This window comes from Ceratotherium simum, chromosome 1 (genome assembly GCF_057802395.1).
Source record: "Ceratotherium simum simum isolate JZ-2026a chromosome 1, ASM5780239v1, whole genome shotgun sequence".
NCBI classification, from domain to species: domain Eukaryota; kingdom Metazoa; phylum Chordata; class Mammalia; order Perissodactyla; family Rhinocerotidae; genus Ceratotherium; species Ceratotherium simum.
The window spans coordinates 6,562,423-6,587,620 of NC_141900.1; the positions used below are offsets into that span (position 1 = coordinate 6,562,423).

Genomic DNA, 25,198 nt, shown 5'->3' on the forward strand with positions numbered 1-25,198 from the left:
CTACCAACCACACTGAGGCAGGACAGAAAACACGGAAGGTTGAAGAGGGAGAGAGGGCTCGACACTGCACGTGTGTGTCCTCCCCACTCAAGGCATGGTGTTCACATAAAAGTGGTTTGTAAATCTTAGTGGAATGTCGTGAAGTGTATCTGGAAAAAGAAATGAGGGAATTGACATGTTTTTAAAAGAAGAGTAATATCTAGTGCTATAGTGAAATGTAACTGTAGTGTGGGACTCTTTGAAGAATAGACAGGCAAATCAATAATAGAAATGGATGAACCTCCAAAGACCTGTAGTAAATCAGCATGTCGTATCTGAGAACGAAGGAAGCATAGGCGGTGGGGTTTAAATGCACTATTCAGAAACGGTGTTAGAAGAATTGATCAGCTATTTGGAAGATAATCGGTTTACATTTTCATCTTCTTGTATGTTAGGATAAATTGCAGGGAGATGAAAGAGTTATATTTCCAAAAAGCAACCATAAAAACTAGAATACAGATGAGACTATGCAGGATACAAAGTTGTATCTTCAATTATGGAAAGAAAGAGAAGATGTAGAAAAGTAACAATCAACTAGAAACCGTCCCTACAGCAACATTTAGCTCCACATTTCTAGATTTCCACAGTCTGCAGGTGTTAATTGCTTTTCTGAGTTGCTGTGTGTTCGGGAATCAGAGCTCTGGTTCTCTCCCCATGTTGTCAGGATTTCTGTAGCATCTTGAGCGGCCGTGTTTCTTTTGCATCTCAGATCGCTGTGCCAGTCGATGAAGTGGGTCCCTTAGATCATTTCCGGCTCTGACAGTTCTTTGATTCTTAGAGGGCTGTTGTCAGGATTGACTAAGTTAGTGGATTTGGGAGTATTTTGAAAAGTTAAGAGGACTCATCAAAGGGACACAATTACTTAATTGCAGTCCAGGTTCTGGTGACAGTGTTGGGGCGTGTTCCTTTGGTCTTGGGGGATAACGTGCAGTGTCCAAGTGTCATTTGCAGGTGGCTATGGTTGGCCTCTGTCCGTCTGGCAGATTGCTGGGAAGATTAGAAATAATTTCCTCGAAGGGCCTGGCTCTTATAAGCGCTTAACAAATGTCTGATTTAACACTGGACACAACTGACTCCTTTCACAGTAAGCATTTCTAAACTGGCCTCTCTAACTGTCTTTGACTTTAGTCATTAAAGAAGAAACTAATCACAGTGAAATGGCAGAAGACCTGTGCAAGATAGGATCAGAGAGATCCCTCGTGCTGGACAGACTAGCAAGTAACGTCGCCAAACGTAAGAGCTCTATGCCTCAGAAATTTGTTGGTAAGAGTTAAACGTTTGCTGTCTCTTAAAAAAACAACTACGCGGGTGTTTTAGACTCAGGTGTTAATTAGTTGAGGGTAGAAGAAAGAAAAAAAATCTCATTTTTAAAAAGCAAAATTTGGTAAGCTTAACATTTGTTAAAAATCTTGGAATTTTTCCAATAGGCCTCTTAAAAATAACAAATCTTCTACTGGCAGTTTTTCCTAGACGTGGTCTTAGAGCACCCAGGGCACTTGGTGAGATCTGCCCGTGGATGCTTCATGTCCATCTGGGGGTGGCTGGGTCAGTGTGCACAGGGTCAAGAGTGTGGGCCTGGCTTGGCCGGGGGCTCACACGCAGCCCATACACCCTCTGCCTGAGCAGCCTCTCTAAGCTTCAGATGCTCATTTTTCACGTGGAGCTCATAATACTCCCACACGGGCTGCTCTGAAGGTTTAATGGGCGGAATTGCACAGCAACTGGCCCACAAGAAGGGCCCAGTGAAGAGGGGACACAGCTAAGATTGCTATTGTCACCATTGAGTCTCTACCTGTGCCAGGTGCTTTGAGGGATAAAAGGAAGAGTGAGGCAGCCCTTTCCTCCAGGAGCTTGTTGTCCAGTGTAGATGATAGACAAATGCACCAGTAAGCATGGTCCATGGCCAGACACTGTAAGTGCAGGAAGAATGACATCTAGTCAGATGTAAGAGTGGAAATGCACCAGATTTGGGGACCAACCTGAGAGTGTCAGTACACAGCCAGGCGTTAAGACTCTCACCTTGGCGAAATTATTTGACCTCTCCAAGCCTTGGTTCCATTCTTCACATATCTCACAGGGTTTTCTGAACATAAATTAACACCAAGGTTGTGAGAACATTTAGAAACCCTCAATGTGAAGGTCAACTATTATCACAGGGTGATGTGGAAAGAGGACCGTGGTGGGAGGGTTATGTCTGGGAAAGAGACCATGGAGGGAGAGTCATGTACAGGAAAGAGGACCATGAGGGAAGGGTCATGTGCAGGGAAGAGGACCATGGGGGAGGGTCATGTCCAGGGAAGAGGACCTCAGTGAGAGGATCATATGCAGGGAAGAGGATCAGTAAATGCTTCGTGAAGCTGACAGTGACCTTGAGGGAGGAATAGGATTTCAGCACATTATTGATAGTGGAAGAATGGGAGAGGATTCTAGGCAGATAGATAAAAAGAAAGAGAAATGGTGATGCTGGTTGTGGGGGCTGGAGTGGGGACATATGGGACATGATTGAGGAGCAGGGTGTGTTCTGGGCTAACTCGCCCTCAGGGAAGCAATAAAAATGAAGTCCCACTAAGCTCTGGGCACAGGATGAATGGTCTTTGAATGCCAGGGTGAGAAATGTATTCTTAATTCAGTAGGCAGAAAAAAGCATTGACATATTTTTAATTGGACCAAATCTTGGAAGATAGAGACTGCAAGTGCTGACAGTTGATTGGGAGAAGGAGAGCAATGGGGTGGTAGTGGTGGGCATGGAAAGAGGAGGGTGTGGAGGCGGAAGGCTTGGTGAGAGAGGAATGTAGGGGTCAGCACAGGAATTGGGTGACGGAAACCATGAGTCGTGGTGAGTCTAGTAGAAAGTATGCCATTTGCAGAAGTCATAAAGCCAGGTTCTGGAAAAAGATAGAGTTCTGGCTTTGATCTGCTAATTTTCAAGAACTTCCTGGTATAGATGACACATGGGAACCTAAGAAGTGTATGTTAGGAGAGAAGATGAGTCTAGAATGGAGCTAATGGTTAATGAGGCTTGGGATTCCAGAGGGTGCCTGCTGTCCTACAGGACAGGACAGTAGGAAGAGGACAGGACAAAGGAGAGGCCAAGTTCTTGGGGTTCTAGCCTCCCTCTTGCACTGAAAATAGGCTCCATTTTGATCAGGTTTTAAATAGAAGTTTGTCGTAGGTTGGGGGTTGGGAGGGGTGGGGGAAGGAAGACTTTAGTTAAAAAAAACTTTTGCAAACCACTGTCTGGAGACACCGTGTGGGGAGTCGCCCACATAAATGTGAGCTTTTAGATGGTGAGAACAAGGGAGACCTTCCATTTCCTGAGCAGAGGAGGAGTGAGGTCAGGTGTGGAGAGTAGGCTGTTGGTGGTGGGATTTCAGTAGCACTGGGCTGAGGTGAGAGCGGGGCGCTCACCCCAACTCGTCCCTGACAGGCAGCGTGCAGTGGGGAGAGCGGTTGGCGGGTGAGTGGGGAGGTGGAGCAGAGACGCAGCGGCACGTGTGTCCGGGGATTGTTAAGGGTCGCTGACCTTGGGCAGCTGGGTACAACTTCCTCCTTCAGGTTGGGAAATTGGAGAATGCCAAGGGCTTTGAAAATGAACATGTGCAGCCCCTTGTAGCTTTTGGAGACTTCAATCGAAGTAAGACCCTCTGTGAAACTCAACTGTAGCCACCTTGAGTGAGACCGCAATTTAGTTGTTGTCTTGAGATTTAGATGCTTCCATGTTAAAAAAAAGAAAGGCAAGAAAACCAGCTCTGATTAAGCAAAGCTAAGATGAAGAAGCAGTCCCTGGGGAGAAGTGGCACACACACACACACACACACACACACACAGGGGAAGTGTATTGGGAACAGCAGAGCGAGGACGGCAGAGTGGAATTTGGAAAGAAGGGCTCCCAAGTGGCTCTGCATTCTGCTAGGTGTTTCCCCAGAGTCTGCTGATTGGCAATTTACTTCTAGAATAATGCCTCTCCTTGCCCCCAGATGCCTACCTTGCCCTCACTTCAATTTGATGGGATTTCAATCAGCCAGTCCTAACTCGTTCACAGTTTCTCCATTTCTAAAATAAAAAAGGAGATGGATCTCTAAGGTCCCTCTTAACCTCTAGATGCTGAGTTTATCCTTTATAAAGATTCAGAAAGAGTGGTAGGAATGCAGCTATTATAATACATACATGCTGGCCCAGTAGTGGTGGAGTAGAAAGTGCTCCAAGTTTGCATCTAAGAGACCGGGGTTCAGGGTCCAGCTCCAGCTATGACTGGCTGGTGACCTTGAGCACAACACTGGACTCAGCATCCCCATCTATGAAATGGGTGTGATGCCTCCCGCCCTGCCTCCCTCCCAGTGCTATTCTGAGGATCAAAAGGGATGATGGGTGTGGCAGTGCTCTCAATGCTAGAAAGCACCTTAAAAATGTGAGATGATATTATTTTCATGTTGAATATTGCTCAGAATGGCATATATTTTTGCTTAGTTGATATGTAATCTCTGATTAAAATTTTTATATTAATCTTTGGCATAATTGTAAATAAGTATTTATTTTGCCAGCAACATTCCTCACCGTTATGTCATCAAAGATCTCATCCTCTGAGATAATCAGGTACAGGTCAACAGGGTCAATGAAGCCCATCAGAAAGGGGATAATATTACATAGCAATGCCAATCATTGTTTTTAGTCTGTTTGGTGATTGTAGTGAGAACATTTTTAAAATACGGAAGAAGAAATAGAAGAGGAAAATTACAATGATCAATATTTCTGCTACCTGTTATGATTATCTTGGTGCATTTTTTTCTTTTCAAGAAAAAAAAACTGTTGTATTATCAAAATGACACATGGTTAATATAAAGAATTTTAATGCAAAGATGACTATTTTTAAATCACCACAAAACCCAGCATCCAGAAATTACCAATATTACGAGTAGCTGAGCATCATTCTAAATATCTTTCTATTCATACGTATGTGAGTGGATAAGATGAATAGGTGGATAGATGTGTGAAATAAATACTTCTATAAGATTCTATCATATTATAGATGCTATTTCAAATGAAAGTATCACATTTACATGTCTTAAATTTAAGAGGTAGACAAGTACCAAACAAAACTGGAGGACTGGCTTATCTTCAAGTAAATATTTTCTCACAGAAAGCTATTACTTTTTAAAGGATTTCTCTAGGACTAAGAAGATATGTTATGAAAAACATTCAGACCTTCAAGTGATTTTTTAATTTGCTTCGATTTAGGCGGTATCTACTGACTCATTGCTTTGAAAAATAAGGACATTATGGCACTTCCGAATGCTCTGTTATATTATTATTTTTACATTTTCCAGCTTCATAATATTCACATTCTATTCTGTAATCATAATTCTCATAGTAGCTTAGCTATGTGTTATTAACTCCATATTTAAATAGATTCGAGGCAGACCCAGTCCTTCTACTACTATTTCTGTTTATTTTGAGGCGTCTCTACACCAGTCGGACTTCACATTCAAGCAGCTTCTTTCAGGAAGGTTCTGTAGGTGTTCTGTTTCCACAGTTGTTTGTGTTGGAGGATGTCTGCCTGTTGGCCTTTCTTTTTGAGGAGCATCTTAAGGGAGTGTGGTGTTGGGTCTCTCTTTTTCTCCCACTGAGAACTTTTTAGATCTTGCCGTGATAAGTGATGGTAAGATATCCATTTTCTCCCTGAATGCCTGAAGAGTTCTTTCTCTAACCTTAACCTTAAATACCTATCTAGGATGTGTCTTGGTGTTTTGCATTCTGAATAAAAATTCCCTCTCATTTTAATTTGGAGATTCCCTTTTTTTCTCTTTATTTCTGGCAAATTCTCTTTTTTATGTATTCAGCTTTTATTCCATCTACTGTGATCTCTATTCAGGGATACCAGTTGTCCTGATGTTGAATAATTTGTCTTCCATATCTGTTAGCATTTCTTTAAGTTTATTTTTTTTATCTTTTTCACATTTATTCACTGTTATTATCTTGTGTTTTTCCTCTATGTCAGTAATTCCATTTTTAGTAGTTTCTATTCTATTGCTTGCTGCCTCTAATCCATATATGAATTCTGTAATAATACTGTTTTGGGCCTCATTATGTTTCCTGAGCTTTGAAATCTCTTTTGTCTCATTCTGTTGTCTTAGCATGCTGTCTTTCAGTATTGTTTATTAATTGAGTCCGTATCACAGAGCCACTATGTGACATTTCCTCTCTCCCTTGAATTAAGCTTTTTTCCTAGGATAGGCTCAGTGGTCTGTGTTTTACTTCCTTTCTTCCATTGTATTGCTAGAAAATATTTTCACAGTAACCATGACATTTCTCTTCATCTTGCTTATTCTACTTGTGCTGATATAGCTTGGTTGACATTTCAACGTTCTTCCCACTGTACCTGAGACTTTTTTTTTCCTGTGAGAGCTATCGACTTCTGTAAATCCTGAAAGAATACCAAAGATGGGGTGGGGGAGTTCAGGTGAGACAAAGTGGAATCTTGGTTAAAAGACTTGCTGTCTGTTCTCCTCCCTCATCCTGCGATTTGGTTAAATGTCCTCCCTTCTCCCTTGGTTATCACTGCACTGGTTTGGAGGGTGTCCCAGCCCCACAGAGAAATACTCTGGGATGCTGGGCCGTTTCCCCTCAGTGTACAGCATCGAGGACTTCACTCCTGTCTAGAGAGCTCACTTGTCCAAGTTCTTGCTAGCAGAGGTTCCAACTGCTTTTTGATCAGAAGTGGAAAAAGACACCTATTTGAATTGATTCTCTACAGATATGAGGATATTACAGAAAATGCTGAGAATTTTGTTGATTCATACTTAATGTTTTTGGTGATGAGATCAGTAGCCAGGCTTTGCCATATATCTCTCCAGAATTTTCTTTCCTTGGTCCTTTATTTTTTTAAATAATGTAGTTCATTAGAATATGTTACTTTCTTTAGCTGATTGCCAAAGTGAATTTTGTGGGTTTTTATTTTTCTCACTTTTTGGAGTATTAGGGAAGAAAAATTCTGTGGGCAGTTTCAATATACCATGGTAATCTGAAATATATGTTGTTTTTTTTGTGCATCCATTTGTTGTTGACACCAAGTTTAAAAGAAAGATTTCAATGGTTGCTTGGGAAACCACACACATGACTTTGGGGAGAAACAGGATGATTCAGTGGGAAAGCACCATTTTTGGTGGGGCTCTAAGCACTTTTATGTTTATCAGAATTGGCCACAAAATCCACTCCCCCTCCTCTGCTTGCCAGCTTTGGTAGAGGGATAGACTGGGGTACAGGCCAGAATGCATTCATTCTGCTCTGTGGTTAGTGTGACAAGATATTTAGCACCTCAACACAGAAACAGAAAAAAATGATATGGTTTCTGTAATGCTATCCAATTACTTCTTCTAACTTTTAATGGAGAAACACCACTTTTGTGATCCCTGTGCCCAGCCTACATAGAGGTTCCCTTCTGTTGCGTTTCTGAAGAGGGTGTGGCTAGCCACCAGCAAGAGTTCTTTCTGTGGTCCAGGGATCATGCTGTACTGTTATCAGGGCATGTGCCACTCCTGACCTCCAGCAGATTAGAATGAGTGGAAGCCAGGCCGTTATATGATAAATATCTTTTACAAAGCAAGAAATGAGACTAAAGATACTTTATAGTAGGATGGGGCATATTCCTGGGCAATTATCAATGGTTACAGAATTTTTTTTTAAAAAAAAAGGGACTATTAATAAGTCTATGAACTACAGAGTAGTTTATCCTTCTGTTGCTAAGAACTAGCAGGAGATCTCCATGTCAGGTGTCAGCATGGGGGGTGTGGGGATCCTCCCTGCCACCACCCTTACCAGCTGCCATCAGCCAAAGCCTGGACTTGGGACAGCCTGAAAGTAATTCCTTACTTTTGCTTCTCCCCAATCTGTTCTCCCCGCGGTGACTGAGAAGGGCCCTTCCTTCCTTCACATCCTCCAGTAGCCTCCACTTCCCTTTGGACAAAGCCTCGGCTTCTCCCGTCCACCAGCCCCAGGCTCTGTCTCCCCTTGGCTTTCTCTTGCTGCTCTCAGAGCCGGGACACCAAACCCCACGCGCCTGACTGACTCTTCCTAGGTCAGAAGCCTGTGTGACACTTGAAGCAAGCCTTCCTTTGCCTTCCTAGGGCTTCTCAGACTCGGATGCCCTGTCTGTGTGATCCTGCTTCAATATCTGTCTCCCTGTTAGCTGTGTGCTGAGGAAGATGGGGGCCGTTTTGACTTGCTTACCTCTCTATCCCTCCTGTCTGGTCCGTGGTAGATGCTCGATGAGCATGTGTTGAAGGAAAGAAAGGAACAGAGTGATGAAAAATGTAGACAGTTTAGACATGCCCAGTGGATGGCCTCATGTGCTTTGACTTATTAATTAACCAGCACTGAAAGAAAAGCAAATCAGTAGGCCTGACAATAAGAGTGCAGAGTTAATTAATGAATTTGCTAATTAAGCCATGGTTTCGTGCTGAACTTATAACCAATATATCGAGAAAGTATATCTTCAAGGAAATTCATTTTATTTCTTAATGAAAATGTTTACCCAAAAGCTAATTACAAGAAGCAAAATCTAGTCTCAGATTTCACCTTTCTCGGGGAAGCGAGCTTGTCTACTCCTACAAACCGTGATATTAGATCGTAAGTGTCTTGAGGCAAGGCTCCATCGCTGACAGCATCACTCGTGCCCAGTAATCTTTTGAAAGAACACGTGCATGGCACGCCTTCCCCCTGCAGCTCCCCTGGTTTGCCCCTGGCTCCCCACCACGTTATCTCTGCAGCGCAGCTCCAGTGCTGCCAATGATTGACAGGCAAGTGGGACTTGGGGCGCAGGAGCATGTGGAGACTGTTAAGTCTGAGTATCCTTTTAACTCTCACTGCAAGTCAGAGCCAGCTTTGTGTTATTGATGAGAATGATATTGTTTTATTTTAAAGAATATATAATTATATATTTTGATTGTTTTATTCTAGAGTATTAAAGTTATGAATTTAAAATATCACATGATATTATTTTAAATATATTGCGCATTATTGTGAATAATCATATAGTTATGTATTTTAATTAAATAAATTTATGGTAAATTGACTATTTATTTTAAGTTACTTAGAACACCGTATTGAAAAGATTTTGTTTAAATATTAATCTTAAATTAAATACAATAATGTTTAAGTATACCATCCATAGTAAAAGACACAAGTATTGTTTTAGTCCATTTGAATGTGTGCTGTTTAAATTGACACACACTGTCTTTGGTTCACCTATTCATTTATTCGTTTGTCCAACCAGATTTCTTTAAATGCCAACACTGGGCAGGCCCCTGTGCTCGGTGCCCACAAGGCGGTGATATCTCACCTTCCCCTATTTGGGAGGTATTCATGTGGCATGTCTGCGCATACCCCGAGATTGGGTGCCCCACCTTGGTGTAGACTTTAGCTGTTGCTGCCGCACACTTAGGAAATCCAGGCCTCACTCACTTTCACCCACTTCCCGCAGGGGACAAGTGCCTGTCAGACATGCCTTATGACAGCAGTGCCAGCTACGAGAAGGAGAATGAGATGATGCAGACCCATGTGATGGATCAAGCCATCAACAATGCCATCAGCTACCTGGGGGCCGAGTCGCTGCGCCCCCTGGTGCAGACACCCCCAGGCAGCTCTGAGGTGGTGCCGGTCATCAGCCCCATGTACCAGCTACACAAGCCCCATGCCGAGGGCCCTGCAAGGTCCAACCACTCCGCCCAGGACAGCGCCGTGGAGAATCTACTGCTGCTCTCCAAGGCCAAGTCGGTGTCCTCTGAGAGGGAGGCGTCCCCAAGCAACAGCTGTCAAGACTCCACGGACACCGAGAGCAATACTGAGGAGCAGCGGGGTGGCCTCATCTACCTGACCAACCACATCAACCCCCATGCCCGCAATGGCCTGTCCATCAAGGAGGAGCACCCAGCCTACGACATGCTGAGGGCGGCCTCTGAGAGCTCCCAGGACGCCTTCCGGGTGATCGGCACCAGCGGGGAGCAGATGAAGGTGTACAAGTGTGAACACTGCAGGGTGCTCTTCCTGGACCACGTCATGTACACCATCCACATGGGCTGCCACGGCTTCCGTGATCCTTTTGAGTGCAACATGTGTGGCTACCACAGCCAGGACAGGTACGAATTCTCGTCCCACATCACGCGGGGGGAGCACCGTTTCCACATGAGCTAAACCCTCCTCTGCTGCATGGACCCCGCAAAGAAAAGCATACAGGGCCACTGCCCTCCCCTCCCGCCAGCAGCACGGACTGGACGAGACCGTTGTGCTTTGATTCCTAGGTGGTGTTTTGTTTTGTTTTGTTTTTTTAAGTTGGTTGGTTGGGATTTGATTTGCTTTTGAAAACAAAGAGATTTTTATGGTTAGATGCAGGGTTACATTTCAAGCCCCCAAACTGCCGTGTTGTTAGACGTTTTCCTAGACTGCTAGCTGAAAGCCCCCACGTGTTGCTTCCTAGAATTCCCCTCCTCCAAACAACTCATCATTTTCAGAGAGAATTTTATAAGAACAGGCCAAAACCCGGGAAGGAAGGAGCCGGTTCCAGTGCTAAGTATGGGATTCACAGACCCAGTGTGGTTTCCAAGGCCCCAGAAGCAGTGGGCGCAGCCCCTGAAGTGTGGCCGTCCCCGCGAGCAACGCAGGTGAGCAGACCTGGGAGGTGCCCCAGCACAGCAGGGCCTGCGAACTGCACATGCACCTAGGGCTGAAAGGCTGCAGTCAAAAGAAGGTATTATTCTAAGTCATATTCTGCAGGAAAATAAATTGTTGGGGAGAAGTTGTGACTATTGGGCTCCCTGGGCAAGGAGAAGGAGAAGGAAGAGCCTTTTAGACTCATTCTCGATTTCCACACTTCTATGATGTTGCTCGGAAAACTGCTACGCCTTCTGGGCTTGTCAGGCGGAATGAACTCAGTATTCCTGGGGGCACCCCTGGAGACCACTGTGCTCTGCTTTGTCATCCCCATGCCTTTAATAGCCACAGGAGTCCGTCACTACATTTTTAACACCTAAAATCTGAACCTTAATTCCTTTTGAACCTCTCAAACGGTAAAATTCCTCAGAAACCAAAGCTTTATTAATCGAATTCCACATTCGTTTCTTTGGTTATCTGTTCCTTCCCCGGCTGGTTCTACCTATGACCAGAAACCTATTTTCCTGCAGAAGGCCCATCCTAGACATCGTTTGAACTAAGCATACCTTTTGTTTCTAGCTGCAGGCCTACAGATTTCCTGCTGTTGGTAAATTTCTTTCCCTACCATCACTGTATATTTTTCTTGTTTTAAAATCCATAAAAGAAGGACTCAGAATGACCATTAATTTTCAGACCAAGGAAATATGACAGGTGAAGCGCAGCAGACGTTGCTCACACACAGAACCTACCTGTTTGAAACTAAACTTTCAAACAATCTGAAACTCCCGTAAAGACAAAGCAACAGCCGTGTGCCCACGCGTGAATAGCTGGCGAGGCCCTGCACCCTTTCTCCCTGGGGGATTGGACTGTTCGGGGCAGCCGTCTGACAGAAGGAGGCAGTGGCACTGGAGGTCAGGGCCCCTGCCATCCATGCTGAGACATGGAGTGCTCTCTGAGGCCCCACTGAGGTGTGTGGAGATCCTAGTCCCAACCAGGAAGGGTCTCCCTCAAGAGTAATCCTGTCATTAAGGACATTCATCTCAATCACCTAGGCAAGGAAGAGCATTCAATTTCAAATGTTTACAATGCTTGTCTTCACCAAAACTGTCCCAAGGTGAACATGAAGAAACAGGAAAAATGGTACATAAGCACCTCCAAATTTAATCTAAATCCAGGGTTCTTAGTCTCAGTGCTATTGACATTTGAGGCTAGATCATTCTTCGTTGTGGGGGATTCCCCCATGCATTGTCGGATATTTAGGAGGATCCCTGGTCACTACCCAATAGATGCCATTAGCACTCCCAGTTGACAAATAAAAATCTCTCCAGACATTGCCACATGTCCCCTAGGCAGATCACCCCTAGTTGAGAATCACTGCTCTAAATAAATTCTAAACCAGTCAGATGTCTGGGAAGTCTTCCAAAGATAAAAACACTGGAAGAATTTTCCCAGTCAGCAGTCTGGAGCCTGATTCATGTTCCTTTGGAGTCATTATAAATTCTGTAAATGAATTATCCCCCTTCAGTCTTCAGAAACATACCTTATCACGTGTATTTGAGTTTTGTTGAAAGGATGGAGTCCACAAAGATATCATTCTTGAGTCATGGGTTCCTTTGCTTACAGAACGGTCTGGCATTTTTGGAAACAAAGAAAATAGTAATCATTTAGACTGTGGCACAGCAATGCACTGAGTAAAGGACCAGGTAGAGGAGCGGGGCTGTTGACAGCTGTAGTTCCATATGCAAGTACAAAGAAAGATAGGCCTCATGTGAGTGAACATAATTGAGGTGAAGACTGCTTAGAGTTCCAGTTTGCTGGCCAATTCACCTGCCCTGTTCTTTTCCATCCACCCCACAGAGTCAATTGGTTGAAAGGAGTTATTTTTCCCCATGGCTTCAAACAAAACTTAACCCAGAATTGTAAATAGTGGCTACAGGAATTCTTTTCCAAAATGCTTTCCCCTTCTTTTCACTGCCTTTTATAGCCAAGATAAGTGTCCATTTACACACCTTTTGTTGTGGTTTTATATTGTAACACCATTTTTCTTTGAGACTATTGTATTTAAAGTAAGGTTTCATATAATGTCAACAAGTAATTAAATTATGTTTGAAAGGTGGCCATATTCTGTACCAAAAGCTGTTACTGTTTTTCTTCTACCTGGTAAAAGTAGGATTTTGCATGACCTCACACCTTTTTGTTCCATGGTTTGTTCTATTGCTTGACGGTGTGTGTGTGTGTGTCTTGGGAACTGCTATGTACTGAAATGTGCCTAGGTTTCATGCACTCTCCTTGTGTTTAAAATAAATATCAGAGAAAGGAGGGTGATTAGGAGCAGGTTGAGCTGTTGATCACAATGAGAAATTGCTATGTAGCGTTCCTGCGCCTCCCCTGTTACCCAGCTTCCCTCAACTCGGAAAGCCTGGGCACCTGCTCCCCACCCAGGCCCCTTCTGTAATGTGTACCTTAGTGCATGGGCTTGTCCTAACTGAAGAGTCACTAAAAAGAAGTGCATTATCGTTGCTGTGTCTCCAAAGGGTGTGTCCCGGCACCGCTCGTTTCAGATGCTGGTTTAGGACCAACCACATAATGAAATCTTAGAATCTCATTGAGAAAGAGAGCTACCTGTTATGCAGATGTCAGATTGGGTTTTTTTTTCTTTCTATTTTTGTGCTTTTTCTTGTTTTGTTTTGATTACTTCGTGACTCTTATAGTGTCATCTTCTTGCCAAAACAAAAGCGAGATGAAATGGATTTACGTAGATAAGTCATGAAGCAAATGTATTTCTCTCTCCCGCACTTCTTAAGTTCCAGCAATAATGAAGGGTCAACTCTACTTAAAATCCAGATATCTCTCATTCAGTTCAATGTGGGTTTTTTTACTTTAAAATGAACCAAAATCAGATTTTTTAAAGATGTACAGGCGTCAGAAAAAAGAAGCACATGCCGTTGGTGCAATAGCATTCACTGTGAACACGTGTACCCAGATATTAATATGCAATATTGTTTCCAATACTTTCTAATACACTTTTTTACAATGTTGTGTGTGGTGATTGGTAAAGTCCAATTTATTTGTATCCAATGCAGCTTTAGGTCTTTAACTGCCATTCTGGCAAATACATGTACAGGATTGTAAATGAGAAAATGCAGTTGTATTTCCAGTCTGCCTCTATGATGATGTTAAATTATTTCTGTTTATCTGTGAACAAGAGGTATACCCCTGGAAGAATAGAGTCCTTTTGTACACATTTTGAAATGCTTCTTCTGTAGTGATAGAACAAATAAACGCACCAAATCCTCTGTCTACCCCATCACACGAAGTCCACACAAGTGTGAGACAAACCCCTACAGAGTAGCGGTCTGCTGCAGATTCCCCGGGTCAGAGAAGGCAGAGGCGGGCCTTGAGACTGTGCGGCCTGAGCTGGGAATCATATGTGATCATAGGCGTACAGTGTTTCCAGCACAGCAGTTCAGTTCAGCATTCTGACTGCCTCCTGTCTAAGCTGTACTGGGCTTGGGGCACTAAGTCTCGGTCTTTGACTTCAAAGTGTGGATTTAAGGGTGAGTGGAGGCACTGGGCAACAAGAAACATTCCCGGCTCTTCACAGCACGCGGCAGAATGCCGCGAGCGCCAGGCCCACGGCTGGGGGAGCCCAGAACACAGTGACCGACCACAATAACCACCTCTCATGGTCCTCACGCTGCAAAGCTGCACACTTAGGCCAGGGCTGGGCAGTACCAGAAGGCTCATCTCAGCTCTACCGCAGAACTGCATTACTGCACACTCTCTCCGTGTGACAATGCTCTGTCCATTTTGGAGAAATAGCCAAACATCATGTGGGTCCAGATCTAGTAAATAAGCGGAGGTGCCAAGTTTATATGGTGCAACATTTGATCCAAATGAGGTGAAACTTGAATGAAATAAGCAGATTGTACTGTTTGACATCAGGTGCTGGCATCAGCTCCCAAGGGGACTTTCAAAAATATCATTGGCCAAGGCAGCATCTTTCGAGGAAGGTTTCAGCCTCCTTAGGTGACCTCACTGAAAGAGCATGTTGCTGGGATAGATGAATGTGATGATACACCCATTTGAAATTGGTTCCACCATTTTACAGCTACGCCTTATTATTTCTCAGTGATCACAGGTCAAAAAAATAAGGAATATCTGCATTTACTTAGAAATAACCTGGGCTCGAACTCAAAGGGAAAAGTGACTCAATCGGGTGGGGGTTGATGGTGAAGGTGAGGTATATGCTTGGGTATATCTTTGCAGCTCAATTCCTTATGAAACTTAATAAACATGTACTGAAGGAATTGTGATAAAAGGAGTTGCTTGCACTAATCACTCGCAAGCCTGCCCGGCCCTCGGTGGAGCACACAGGAGTGCTCGTCTGGATGTGGTGACTGGATGAGGGCGAGGTTTCAGATCTTGATTTCCAGAGCCACCAGTAAGATGATAGACTCCATTTCTTGGTTCTCACTAACTTTTATTTCAAGTCAGCATAAAAATGATTATTCTCACCATAGCCTTTTGACACTTTAACCCTCAGGGTCCATATACCTTCCTCTGGTCCCCTGCAAACTCTTGGTGAGTCATGGTGCCTCCACTCAGTGTGCCCCGATGATGGACCCCATTCTGGGGAGGCTGATGTGGAGGGGGTGCCCTCTTTGTGGGTTGATGGTGAGGACCACAGCAGCTCAAGTGCACTCCTGGGAGTGGGAGGAGTCGGGAAAGGTCTGCCTGGTGGGCCCCAGGAAGCACCGGATTCTGGGGGGGACCTACCAAGGTGAGAGGAGCCAGGCAGCAGGCTTGGAGGACCCAGCAGGAGCTGAGTGGATGCAGTGCTGTGGGCCTGCCACTCTTCCCAGCCTGGAGCAGCCCTGGAGCACCTGGACACTCCATCTGTGATGTGTCCCCCTGGGGCAGCCCCGGAGGTCACGTGCATGCATTTTATCGTTCCTGCTGGAAACAGCTGCCCTGGTGCGTTTCACTTCTATTCCAGATGAGTGCTGTAAATTTAAAAGTCATGCTATATTTTAAATGTTAGTGTGAAATTTTGGGTGCTAAAGATCAAGATTGGGGGCTCAAAGATTCCTGATCCCATTTCCAATTAATTAGTCATATCTTCTGTCAAAATAAAACATCTTGGAGGTTTTGTGACTCCTTGGTAAAACCTTCTTGCGTTCTCATCAAAAACACATGGATTCTCAAGGAACAGAATCCCGTGGCTGTTTCCTAACGTCACGTTTTTGGTATGGCCTGTCAACTCCAAACACAGAACTAGACACAAAAGCGTGCTTGAGAAATTGGTGAAAGACTCAGGGAATTCTCGGACCCCCAGCATAGGAACTCTGTGTCCTTCTAAGCCAGGGCATCACTCTGAACCCCTCTGGCCTTTCTCTGCACCAGAACCCAGAGCAGCAACCGGCAGCACAGCTCTTGCGCAGAGCTGGAGCCAAAATCTTGCTGTTGCCTACACATCATCTGTCTTACCTGTCTTTCCCCAAATAGCTCACCCTTCACTACCACTAACGAGGAGGAAATGTATCCCTTTGGCTCGTAGAATAACAGTCCTGCCTCAGCAGCCCAGGCTCCTGTCCTCTCCTTGGCCCCTCCTGCCATTAACCCACATTCCCAGTTCCCAGCCTTAGGCTGCCTCGAGATGCCCTCACCCACTCCAGCCTTCCTCCGGTGCCAGTGCTTCCAATGACCCCCCCTCACATGACCTTGGTTCTCAAATGCAGCTCAGAATCACCCGGGTGGGTAAAAATGCGATTTCCAGAGACCCACTCCTGGTCGTTCTAGAGCTGGAGGTCTGCCTGGAGTCCACCCACCAGGTGTGGAACCAGCTCCCCAAAGTAGGCTAAGCTAACTCCTGTCCTATTCCTCCTCGAGGCAGTTAGAGCCTTAACCCTCTTCTCCAGCCCATGCACTTTTTTTTTTTTTTTTGAGGGAGGAGGAACAATTAATAATGTCTCTCTCTTCACCTCTTGAGTTTGAAATGACTCAGATATAAACAAGAGAATCAGAGAGTAGGAACCAAAATACTAGCTGTGTTACCCATGAACACAGCTTCAATGCGTGACCACAGCTTCAATGCGTGACCAGAGCAGGCTTGCCAACCCCCACCCTGCACTGGACAGACTGGCTCGCCCGGACGCAGGCAGCACTTAGGCTCAGGCACCCCCTGAAAAGGCTGAGCCCCTGCCCTGCAAGATGGAGGAGAGGGGACCAGAAGCCCCGCCGCCCGCCTGTAAGCAGCAGACCCCAGGAGAGCAAGTGGAAGCATGCTCAGTTCCTGCATCCAGAGGAGTGGAAATAGGTAACTCAGCAGGTGGTGGGGAGCTGCTGGAGACCTGGAGGAGAGAGTGATTGATGCCTTGAGAGCTAGGGAGAGGTGTGGAGGGACCCAGCGGGAGTCCTGGCAGGGAGACATGGCTTTAACCTGTGCATTGCTGCTGAAACTGGAGACAAGTCAAGATTAGAGGGAAGCAGCAGGCAGAGGACTTGAATCTCTGCCGCTAGAAGGCAATCTCCAGGAGCGGGGTTTGGTTTCTTTAATTTACTGCCATATCCTCGGTGTCAAGAAGAGTACCTGGAACGCAGTTAGGTGCTTGCTATGGTCTGAGTGTCTGTGTCCCCACAACATTCAAGTGTGGAAAACCTAACCCCAAGTGATGGTGTTAGGAGGTGGGGCCTTTGGGAGGTGATTAGGTCTTGAGGGTGCAGCCCTCATGAATGGAGTCAGTGCCCTTATAAAAGAGACCCCAGAGAGCTCCATTGTCCCTTTCACCATGTGAGGACATGTTGAGGAGTCTGTGATTGATCCAGAAGAGGGTGCACACCTGACCCTAATCTCAGACTTCCAGCTTCCAGAGCTGTGAGAAATAAATGTCTGTTGTGTATGAGCCACCCAGTCTCTGGTATTTTGTTATAGCAGCCCTAATGGACTAAGAAGATGCTCAATAAATATTTGCTGCATAATGATCTATTTAAGATGATTAAATCGATTGCACACTGGAGGAAGAATGAGGAGTTGACCCAAGTCTCAGATCCTACATGAGCCATTAATAGGAAAAGGGGAGACAGGCTGAGGGTTTGAAGAGCTCGATTTTGTTTAATTGAAGCAATTGGATGAGGAGAACAGGTGAGCTTTAGAGCAAGGTGGTAGATTTGAGAGTCATCAGCACGTGCATAACTGTCAGAGAAGCTGTGACAGACACCTGAAGGTGCCTAAGGAGAGAGAGGAGGGAGGGTGGGAGACAGCAGAGGAAAAGAAAGGGATTGGTCCAGACAGAAGGAAAGCCGGTTGAGGGCAGCATCCCAGATCTTCTCTATGCAAGAAGAGAGACCATAAATAGGACCAATAAAGCAGATGAAATGAGGAGTGGCTGAGAAGAAGCCACTAGCTGAGTATCTAGGATGCTCACAGTGACATTCAGGGAGTGAGTCCATGGAGGGGTGGCAAGTGGGTGCCAGAGACGCTGGGTGGAGGCGGGCTGGGGCCTCGAGAGAGAAGCTAGCAGGGAAGAAATGGGGAACTCAGTGCACCATGGCCGCAGACCTCAGCTTGGACCCAATGCTTCAAAAATGCCAAGTTCTGGGCAGTATTTTCCTAGGGAGGAAGGCAAAAACCTCAGTGTGACGTCCACCTGCTGTCTCCGCTTTTTGGCAAGGCCAGGCTCAGGACAAGGCCGACATCCCTCGAGCTCTGTCTCCTGCAGCCGCCCCTTCTGGGGCCGGTGGGTGCCCTGGGGAGCCGGCTGCTGGTCCCCTCCTGCTCAAGGAGCCAGCCCCACACCTCCTCCTGGGCAGCAGGGCGCCGCTCGGCCGAGCAGATGGGCTGTGGCTACCCGGTGAATCGGCACGACGGGAAGCAGATGCACCCACCACATCCCCGTGCACAACTGGGAACCAGCTGCTGGGGGAGGAAATTTGCATAACTAGGATAATTTGGTACCAAAACTGTCCCCTGAAGTGAACTGCATGGATCTCGGTACAGTTAACAAATTTCACTTCTTCTTTCCCATGTTTTGTCAAACCAACTAGATATGACGTTGAGTGTGTGAATTGTCCAAAGATGTTTTGTTTCTCCCTTCATGAGTCAGTCCCAGGCCTCTTCTCTCTCTGCTCTGCCGTGGACTTAGGCTCACACTCACAGGGGTCCTCTCCCGGCTCATTCCTGGGCACACACGGATACGCCCAGCAGTGCCCTCCCTGCCAGCAGTGTCACCCCGAACGCCCTCCCAGGCGGGACCAGGCTCTCCTCTGGGGTGGCATCACTCCTGGCATCTCGCACCACTGTCCTGGCACCTGCGGCAGCTTCCTCCTCCTCATCATCCCTCCCGCTTCCTGCGGGCGAGGGCGGGCCCAGGCCCCACGGTAAGGAGGGTCTGTGGTTTCAGGGCCCTCAATTCAATTCCCCTTTCGGGGCCCTCCTCCCTTCTAGGCACTGCCCTTCACAAAACCCGCCATGGCTTCCCTTTGCCCACACCCAGATCCCACCCCTTTAAGCATCATGATTCCTTTTTAAAATTGCTTTCATACCATCCCACGGGAAAATAGTTGTACGTTTATATCCACCGCTACAAAAATAAAGTAGGCTTGCGTATGAGTTCAGGGAGGTCTGCCACCATCACTGTGACTCTGAGAGGTCAGGGAACTGGTCTAGGGTTCAAGTCCACACTCTCCAGAATGGTGTTTGTCCTGATAAGGCCTGACTCCAAGTGACCGCTCTAACCTTGCGGGCTGCTGAACTGGTAATGTAGCGATGCTGAGCTCACCCTACCTAACTGATTTCTGGAGATTTCTCAGGACCAGGTCTGTGTGTTCCTAGAACCTTTGTTTAAGTCTATGTTGGGGCTCTCACAGTGCTGTGTGTTAAGCGTCCACCTCCTCCACCCGACTGTGAGCCTCTGGAGGGCAGAAGCTTTGCCTCAGTTGTCCCCAAACAGCGAGCAAGAGCAGGTGCCCGCAGCCTTGGAACAGTGTGTGGGGTGTAGATAGACCCTCCATCCTGTCCCCTGGGCTCCCTGTGGTTTTATCTCGGTTGATAACCAGGATCGCAGCCCAGGACTCTTCCTTCTGAAGCCCCCTCCCATCTTTCCACTTGCTTCAGGGCCAGCGTCACTCTCCCCAGAGAAAGGCAAGAGGCAATAGAATGCAGGCCCCTGGTTCCCAGTCTCCCTGGGGCTCTCCAGAAGGGTCCTCTCTGTGTTCTGGCATTCAGGCCCTCATGGGGGGTGGTCTCGTCCAGGGGACAGTCTGAGTAGTCCTGGGGGGAAGCTGCTGAAGTAGAGTGAGAAGGACTGAAAGGCAGAGAAGGCAAGCCTGCGGGGTCCCCTGGACCAAGTGCATCTCAGTGAAATCTTGAGAGACTGAACAGAGAGGAGAAAAACGGAATCATGCAAAATACTCAGTTAAAACCAGAGAAGGGGGAAAGAGTGGGAGACAAAAACAAAACAAAACAAAGAACAAGGCCAGCAAATAGAAAACAGTAACAAATGTGGTGAATACTAATGCAACTGTGTCAATACTCCTTTAAATGTCATTGGTCTAAATGCACCAATTCAAGCACAGAGATTGTCAGAGCAGATCCACAAACAAGATCCAACAGTGGTTGTCTACAAGAAAGCCACTTTTAATATATTTAAGACATATATAGATTAAAAGTAAAGGTGTGCAGAAAGATATACCTTGATAGGTATAGAGGTCAGGGAACCTGACCTTTGATTAGTGAATCAAAAGAAAGTGGGAGTAACTATATTAATTTCAGACAAAGCAGACTTCAGAGCAAGGAAAGTTATCAGGGATAAAGAAGGCCACTACATAATGATAAAGGGGTCAATACCCAAAGAAGACATAACAAACCTTAATGTGTATGTGCCTAACAACAGAGCATCAAGATATGTGAGGCAAAAACTGATAGAACTGCCAGGAAAAATAGAGGAATCCACTGTTACAGCTAGAAAGTTTAACACCCCTCTCTCAGAAGTGGACAGATCCAGTAGGCAGGAAATCAGTAAGGACATAGTTGAAGTGAAAGACAGAAGGAGTTATTTGGGTGGAAAAAAAGTAGCAAGAAAATTTGAGGCAGAGGGACAGCATGAGTACCGTTGCAGAGGATCGAATGAGGAACCTTGTATTTGAGGAAGGCCATGCCATGGAGTTTGGCTAGAATGTCCTGGGAGAGCTTTCAGGGCGGGCAGCCTCTGTGGTGCTGAGGGGCTGGCCCACCAGGAGGACCAGCAGGAGGTGGGTTCATCCAGAGAAGGGCTCTCTCAGCATCAAGACTAAGGGGGGAAGCAGAAGATGAGCCCCTGTCCTGGTCCTGGAGCTGCTGGGCTGTTAAGTGACAGCTTGGGCCCTCTGGAGGAAGGGCGGAGATGGGTGTGAGCATCAATTTCAGGTAGTGAAACTAAAGCCAGGGAAGCAGAGTGGCTTTTTCAAGGTCACAGAGAGTCACCCTTGAGCCGCATTTCCTAAAGCCCATTATGCATAATACAAAAAGGAGAATGGGGCAAAGTGGTTCCGGAAAAGCCACACACTCCTGCCCCCTTTCGGAGATTCACACTGTACGTTAGCATTTGAAATGCTCTGAGAAGAACAGAATATAGTTTATTTAATCCACCTTCCCACAAATGGGTTTAACCCCCCAAAAATCCCCATCACACTTTTTATTATCAATATGTGCATCACTCTAGGAGGGGAAACACTTTACGGCAGGGCAGAACAGCACCCAGCCTGTCCCCGCTCTAGGAAGAGCTCCCCAGGCTGTCCCCCAGCACTGAGGTCCCTGACGGCTGCCCAGCAAGGCCATTCTTGTGGCACTAGGTCCTGTGCCAGGGCCCCTGCGAGTTCCTCATGTTGGTCGCATCACCCCATTGGGTGGTCATTAGCACCTGCGACATGGATGAAGACAGAGGCTCAGCTTGGTGACTCGGTGGATGTCACACACCCCAGGGGTGAAGTTGGGGTGAGAATACAGGCCCCTCGCCCTGGATGGTGCCCCCCAACCCTCCATGGAACAGATTGGTGTCTCTACCACAGAGGGGACCTCGTGTGAGCTGTTTCCTGCCTTCCAGAAGTTAGCCTTTCTGTGAGAGCAGAACCATCTCGGAGGTTGTCTGATTATTTCCAACAGGGGTGTAGCCAGGGAATTTCAGAATTGAAATTGGGGGCATGAGTCATTCTCTTTATGACAGGAAAAAGAGGCAGGATTGTCTCCTTCCTTGGCCTTTCATGCCTCTACTCGATGTTGAAATTTAGGACCTGATTTAGGGCCCAGAGAATTCAGAACAGATTTAGGTCCTGAGTACCTGTGTTGACGTGTGAAGAGTAGCAGCATATCATTTCTGTATATGTTTTCTGGTTCATGCTTTGGTGAAAAATACCACTAGACTAGCTGTGAAATGCTTGGAGACTTGGAAAAAAAATACCACTGGCTGAGCTGATATTGTATACCAGGCACAGTGCTAGGAACCCTACGTAAACACTCCTGTGATTCTTACGAGCTTCCATTATACCCATTGACAAATATGGAATCCTCAGGCTCGGACAGGACAAGCGATTTCCCAAAGTCATACAATGTTCACAGATCCCAGATATCCAAGATAATGCAATTTACAATAACAAAATAAAAGCAATATGCCAATATTGAGGTATAGAATGTCTCAATAGTATATCTAATATGTTGTTTTTAATGTAAAGGAAAAGGAAACGTATCAGTTAAGCTAATAAATTATCTTTGTTTTCCAAATAGTTCTCCCTGCCTGGATGCCTTTATGTATCATTCTCACTTACATTTGCCAGTATACAGACTTTCCAGTTTAGATTCAGTCATTTTTTATTTTATCCATCACCACACACAGTTGCAAAAATTTTTTCTTGTGTGATGAGAACTTTTAAGATCTACTCTCTCAGCAACTTTCAAATATACACTACACTACAGTAGTGTTAACTATAGTCACCATGCTCTACATTACATCCCACAACTTATTTATTTTATAACTGGAAATTTGTACCTTTTGACCCCCTTCACCCACCGGCTTTGAGGAAGAATCCTCAAAATTGTTTCTCTTGAGTGGTGTAAAACTTGCTTACAATACTTTAAGTGGGGAGGTTGAGGCAGGGAGGCAGGGGGCAGGCAGACAGAATAGTTTTGGGAAAAAACATGATAAAGAAACGTGAAAATTCACTTCTGTGGTGTGTGCCTGAGTTTTAATGATGGAATGAAGAAATGTGCTGAAAACAATTGGTAATTCAGAAGGGAAATCAGAAGTAGTAGAAAACTGAGTGGAAAAAATAGCAAGGAAAAAAAGGTTCAGCCACACTAAACTTGTTAATATGTAGGGATTCTTTTCGAAGTCTTAGCCAAGTATCAAACAAATACCCAGCACGAGATGCCAAGAGTTCACCTTCTTGGATAAAGTGAGGTTCAGAAAGAATTTCCTCGAAAGACCCTGCTTTATATTACACAAAATCCTTAATCCAATCTTAGGATAAAATTAAATCTCCCCATTGGATGACAATCTCCGTGTCTTAAAAAGGACATTGACAAAGCCACAATTGACCACGCAGCCTTCCAACACTCTCCCAAGCACCCCACGGGGCATAATGCTTAACTTAATAGCACACAGTAGGTGTTCAATAAATGTTTGTGAAATAATTATAGTCCCTCACTTCACATTCTAATATCAGTGTTTCTGTTGATCTAAATATTTCTTAATACAAAGAGTTGCTGAAGACCAGGACATGATGAATGTGAGACTTTGACTCTGCCCTAATATCCAAGAAGGTAGGAAACTACCCCACCTGAATCAACAGCCTCGTGCAGCATTTCCAACGTTGACCTAAAAGGAAACCATTTCTCAATGCCAGGCCTTCCTTACGAAGGCCTCTGCACCCAGGACTTGAATAGCCTTCCCACCTCATGGTTGAATGCAGCATTCCTCCCAGGGGACACGGATACACAGTCACTGAATGAATATTTCTACACATAGAACAAAGAATACTGCAGGGGCAATGTGAACAGCAATCCTGAGACAGCAGTGTCATTATCCCCCATATCTTAGAGACAATGTGAGAGAGGCTTAGAGAGTCACAGACCTCCCCTGGGGTCTCCCAGCTGCTGGGAGCCACACCTGTCATCACACCGTGGGGCCAGGGGGCAGCTCAGACTCCTGATGACTTGGGCTGGAACTTGTGTACAGCAGGATCATGTGAAGCAACCAAAAAGGAAAATGATATCTTACCCTTAGGATTACTTGGTCACTGCCACACTCTCTGGGTGCATACATACCCCTGTTTAGCTGTATTGAGAGATCAAATCTAGCGTAGCTGAAAAGGCATGTCTTACAAAAGCAAAGAGCAATTTGACTTCTTGACTGCTTGGAGAAACAGCATCCTTTCCACACCTGTAGCATGGAGATGCCAGAACCTACATCTCAGAGTATTTGTTTCATTCCTCAAACAGAGGTTCTACGTAGAACAGTGTTGTTCCATACAGTAGCCACTAGCCACATGTGGCTATTATTTAAAATCATTAAAATCAAGTAAAGTAGAAAATTTAGTCCCTCGGTTGTAATAGCCACATTCCACGCTTTCAATAAGCCATGTGTGGCTGTGGCTACCATATTGGACAGTGCAGACATGGAACCTGTCCAGCGCCATGGAAAGCTCTTTAGAGAGTGCTGACGAGACACCCATGTCTGCCTTGCTGCCCAGCCCCCAGTGTCCAGCACTGCACTTGGAACAGAGTGGCTCCCTGCAAACATTAATTCCCTCCCCATTAAACCATGCGCTCCCAGCTTGTTCCCGAAGCCTGCCCTGGGTTACTGAATCCTGAAGGCTGCCTTCAATATTCAAATTATGCAGCAACTTTCACTTCCCCTTTGGGGACTGGGCCTTTCACTCTGCCAGCCAGGGAAATCACATTTGCCTGAGGACATGTGCTTTTTATAAAGCAGGCTCACTGGTCCCTTCAAGGTGTTGGCTAACATGGGGACTGCCTTTCCCCCAGTGTGGTGGGACCCTCGGCATCTCCTCGACTTCCACCCCATTCCGCTGTGCCTGCCCAGCCTGGGTTCTTCTGTGACCTCCAGTCCCCTCCTGGCAGCAGCAACCTGCAAAACAGAAACTGTGATGAGCAGCGGCAGGAGGGTGGGATTTCCAGCAAATAGGGAAGAACTTGTTGCGCCTCGCTGGTCGATTCTTGCAGGACCATCCTCCTCCCAGGAGAAAAAGGGGAAAAAAAGGCAAATCACTTTCCTCTTGCTTCTGCTTCTCCTAAATAAACTGCTTGCCTAATTTCCTTTGCAGTTAGAGAAATGTTCCTTGTGAAAGCTGCTATTTCCACACATTCACCCAGTGTGCGGAATCCGGGCCTCCAGGACGCATTTGTGTTTCAGGATCCTCCCCTCGCCAGGTTCCCCACGTTCTTGGAGTTTAAGCTGTCCTTGTGTCTCGGCTTGAGGACAAACGCCAACTCAAATCGTCTGGTTCTTTCAGTGGAGAGTGCTGC

The 25,198-nt window shown here is 45.9% G+C and overlaps 1 protein-coding gene across 3 annotated transcripts in view; it reads left to right on the forward strand.

The window, feature by feature from the left end:
* IKZF1 (IKAROS family zinc finger 1) overlaps nucleotides 1-13,976 on the forward strand; it is a 96,294-nt gene extending 82,318 nt beyond the window's left edge. For all 3 annotated transcript variants that reach the window (XM_014793656.2, XM_087432074.1, XM_004438355.3), the window contains 2 exons: nucleotides 1,168-1,302; nucleotides 9,515-13,976. In XM_014793656.2, the coding sequence (XP_014649142.1) occupies nucleotides 1,168-1,302; nucleotides 9,515-10,224 (845 nt within the window). In that variant the 3' untranslated portion in view covers nucleotides 10,225-13,976. The remainder of the gene's footprint in view (nucleotides 1-1,167; nucleotides 1,303-9,514) is intronic.
* Nucleotides 13,977-25,198: the final 11,222 nt, after the last annotated feature.